At 47.3% G+C, this 4,102-nt stretch overlaps 1 protein-coding gene across 1 annotated transcript in view; it reads left to right on the top strand.

Annotated features, from left to right (window-relative positions):
- Nucleotides 1-3,767, top strand: part of LOC126528535 (lysosomal alpha-mannosidase-like) — a 35,947-nt gene extending 32,180 nt beyond the window's left edge. Inside the window, exons 10-11 of the mRNA XM_050176403.3 lie at nt 1,371-1,502; nt 3,510-3,767. Coding sequence (XP_050032360.1) covers nt 1,371-1,502; nt 3,510-3,749 — 372 coding nt within the window. The 3' untranslated portion in view covers nt 3,750-3,767. The remainder of the gene's footprint in view (nt 1-1,370; nt 1,503-3,509) is intronic.
- The last annotated feature ends 335 nt before the right edge of the window (nt 3,768-4,102 follow it).

The following is a 4,102-nucleotide window of genomic DNA, read 5'->3' as shown; positions in this document are numbered from 1 at the left end:
GCGGGTTTTGCGTCGCCTCGAGAGATGGCGCCACGCTGCGTGGCGATTTTCTTCTAGCTGGGCAGTGTGCTCTATCGTGCCACCTTCAGCCGGCTTTCTTCTTCTATCCGGGCAGCATCCATATGGACCAGTACACAGTATGGCGTCATGCGCTGTGGTGCGATGTGGTGTGGTGGGGTGTGCTGTTGCGAACATGCACTACACCCATTTTAAAATTGTGGCTAGTGTCATCTCCAACCAACCCGCTTTGCCAGCTGCCATTTCACGCGTACACCTACTCTCGATTACACGAAAGTTAGCACCTTTTTTTTTCTGCAGGTTCTCTAGTACAACGTGCCGTTCATCTGCAGCCAGCGTGGTTGTTCCAAGACGAGACGTGCCGATTCCCTGCACAGTATTTCGTATAACGAGACCAGGCACGTCTAATACTTTCGGTGGTCGAGCCCGACGCAATGAATCAGCATCAAAATACGGGTTTCTAGCTTTCTAAAGGGACAGCTTGGCTACAAGAACAGACTAATTTTGAAATATATTGTTGCGTAATAAGGTGTAGCCACAGATATTTGAAATACAAGTGACCAAATCATAAAAGCAGCCATGACGGCACGGATCAATCTTCACTTCTTCTGTGCCCGTTATTTACATGCTGTTGGTGTCTTCATTCTAGAGGCAATATTATGTCACTGAGCTTTTCTTCAGACTTTAGATGTTAAATAAGCTTTCTTTTCTTTTAACGCAAAAATAAGTTTTAACAAACTTCAGCCACTTTGGGTCTATCAATCTAGCCTCTTTACGCTGTTCTTCAATGAAAAAAGTCCTTTAAAATTTGTCCTATGCTGGGCGGTATACAGTACACGATATACCTGTATGCAGAATAGTACAGGATGCGGTATAGTACAGAATCCTGGAGCTTTTAACGCTTCGTCACAAATGCTCGCGGGCAGCGAGACAATATTTCTCAGCGTTGATGCGCACTGGTGCGCCACGCATCTCGAAGGCCACGCAAAACGAGGGGAACTTCACGCAGTATTCGAGGGCGCGCATCTACATGGCGCAGTTTGTCCAGAAGGAACCACAATAGAGTTGTCCGGCTGCAGTACAGGGCTCATACGACATTCATATTAAACAGCACCAAAAACGCACGGACAGCAAGAGCACAGGCCCTGTGCTCTTCCTTGTTCGTGCGTTTATTGGCGCAGTTTAAAACGATTGACCCGTAGCAACTATAGCGCGCACTCAAGCCCTTGTAACTCATACAACTCGTTTAGACGATGGCAATACGGCGTCTGGTTGGCTCGCTTGAAGGCTCATCGTATTCACGTCGACAGTCGTCTTGAGATGGGTTTTGCCATAATTTCTTTTCATTCCAGTTTTCCACACTGAAGTCACCGCTACCCAGTACGGTGCACGTGTTGACCTTGGAAAGGCTCTCGGAGTCCCAAGTGTTGCTTCGTCTCGAGCACCTGGCGGTCACCAACGACGCCGTGGAGGTCAACGTCACAGTGCGTACATTTCGACGACAGCATTAGCTTGACTGCGCTTTGCAGTTCCTGCCAATTTCGGATGTATGTGCTTCCGTCCCAGAGGCATCTTGCACATGTTACTACTCGTGGAAGATCCGAGAAAATTGGCCACAGAAGGGAGGGCTATCCCAGCCACCAAAAATAAAACTCAGTGACCAAGCAATGTTAAAAAATAAAGAAGTACTAAAGACAGAAAAAAAATCTATCTTCAGAACAAGTAATCCCATAACTCGGCTATAGACTGTGTTTCAGTTAAGGTTGGCAAAGTGGTATGCAACAAAAAAAAATATAAAGAAACACAGTAGACGATACGAATGTAGGACCTAGGGTATTCATTCGTCAGATACATGAGGGCCGAACACCGTAGCTGTTAGAAGCGTTTCTTGCACCGCTTTTTTTTTTATCTTTTCATTCTATAAACAGCTTGGCAAATGTTACCTGGGACACTGTATATGGCCTCTTACTATAGGCCATGGTCGGAGCACGATTGGCAAAACACGAACATCCATTGACGACGCATTTAATGAAATGGAATTCTGAGGTTTTACGAGCCAGAACCACGATCTGGCTATGACCATTGCTGCAGTGGGGGACTCCGAATTAAGTTTCACCACCTCGGTATCGTAAACGTGCCCTCATTGCACGGCCGTTTTTGCATTTCGCCCCCATCGATATGACGCCGCCGCGTCCGGGATTCGGCCTCGCGCTTAGCAGCGCAGCAGCATAGCCACTAACCCACCACCACGGTGGGTACGGCCCACGTAATCAGAACAGCCACTATCTATACAATCGATCTACGAAAAGAAAATAAAAAAGATCATTGTACGTTACGATAAATAAAACGCATCTTTACACACTACTTGTCAGATGTTGACAGTACACAGCACAAAATAAAGCAAAACTTATTAGTCTGTTTGTATGCGCGTAAACAAAGTCAGATAGTGAATGCATTCACGATCGATCGTCATTCAAAGAGGCTGCACAAAGTCATGATCTATTAAATTGCATTCTTGGAGTTTACGTTGAAACCGACCAACACGCACACGCATGCACGCACGCCCACACACGCTTTCAGTCAGTCAGTCAGTCAGTCAGTCAGTCAGTCAGTCAGTCAGTCAGTCAGTCAGTCAGTCAGTCAGTCAGTCAGTCAGTCAGTCAGTCAGTCAGTCAGTCAGTCAGTCAGTCAGTCAGTCAGTCAGTCAGTCAGTCAGTCAGTCAGTCAGTCAGTCAGTCAGTCAGTCAGTCAGTCAGTCAGTCAGTCAGTCAGTCAGTCAGTCAGTCAGTCAGTCAGTCAGTCAGTCAGTCAGTCAGTCAGTCAGTCAGTCAGTCAGTCAGTCAGTCAGTCAGTCAGTCAGTCAGTCAGTCAGTCAGTCAGTCAGTCAGTCAGTCAGTCAGTCAGTCAGTCAGTCAGTCAGTCAGTCAGTCAGTCAGTCAGTCAGTCAGTCAGTCAGTCAGTCAGTCAGTCAGTCAGTCAGTCAGTCAGTCAGTCAGTCAGTCAGTCAGTCAGTCAGTCAGTCAGTCAGTCAGTCAGTCAGTCAGTCAGTCAGTCAGTCAGTCAGTCAGTCAGTCAGTCAGTCAGTCAGTCAGTCAGTCAGTCAGTCAGTCAGTCAGTCAGTCAGTCAGTCAGTCAGTCAGTCAGTCAGTCAGTCAGTCAGTCAGTCAGTCAGTCAGTCAGTCAGTCAGTCAGTCAGTCAGTCAGTCAGTCAGTCAGTCAGTCAGTCAGTCAGTCAGTCAGTCAGTCAGTCAGTCAGTCAGTCAGTCAGTCAGTCAGTCAGTCAGTCAGTCAGTCAGTCAGTCAGTCAGTCAGTCAGTCAGTCAGTCAGTCAGTCAGTCAGTCAGTCAGTCAGTCAGACAGACAGACAGACAGACAGACAGACAGACAGACAGACAGACAGACAGACAGACAGATAGATAGATAGATAGATAGATAGATAGATAGATAGATAGATAGATCCTTCAGTTAACCTTCAATTACGTGCGCTGCAGCGTCTACTCGCAGGCTACCGGCTGGACGACGTGAAGCCAGTCACCCTAGGTGCCAACCAGTATCTGCCGGGCCCCGCTCGTCACACTTGGCCCACATCGGGCGCAGATTCTCCAGAGCGCGTTCCCGACCTGAACATGCCAACGCCTCAGACAAGCACAGTGCCAGAGACAGGAGACACCATCGTGAAGCTCGCACCAGGAGAGATTGCTTCTTTTCTGGCACAGCTAGCAGCCGAATAAAGAGCTTCAGACGTGAAACTTGCAGCTTCAATTTTTGCTTCTCATACAGATAGCAAGGTGCTCTGGTCCAACAGCAACACCAAAGTTATGACAGATTATGCTATAAAACAAATGCTTTATTGATATTGATTTTAAGCTTTATTGATATAATCACACACTTTAGCAGAAAGAAGGCCGTGGAGGTTAACCATGCTTGCTCCCAGTTGGCTCTCCTACATGCTGTGAAAGGACACGGGGGCAAGAAAGATAACAAGGAAGAAAATTCACCGCAGAACTCATCGCACGATGGCTGTCGATGGAAACACGATTAGCACACGAGCAATCTAACACACCTTATTCCTGAACTAGAAGAA

The sequence above is a fragment of the Dermacentor andersoni genome, chromosome 9 (assembly GCF_023375885.2).
Source record: "Dermacentor andersoni chromosome 9, qqDerAnde1_hic_scaffold, whole genome shotgun sequence".
Classification (NCBI taxonomy): Eukaryota; Metazoa; Arthropoda; class Arachnida; order Ixodida; family Ixodidae; genus Dermacentor; species Dermacentor andersoni.
This window is presented reverse-complemented; position numbering and strand designations above follow the sequence as displayed.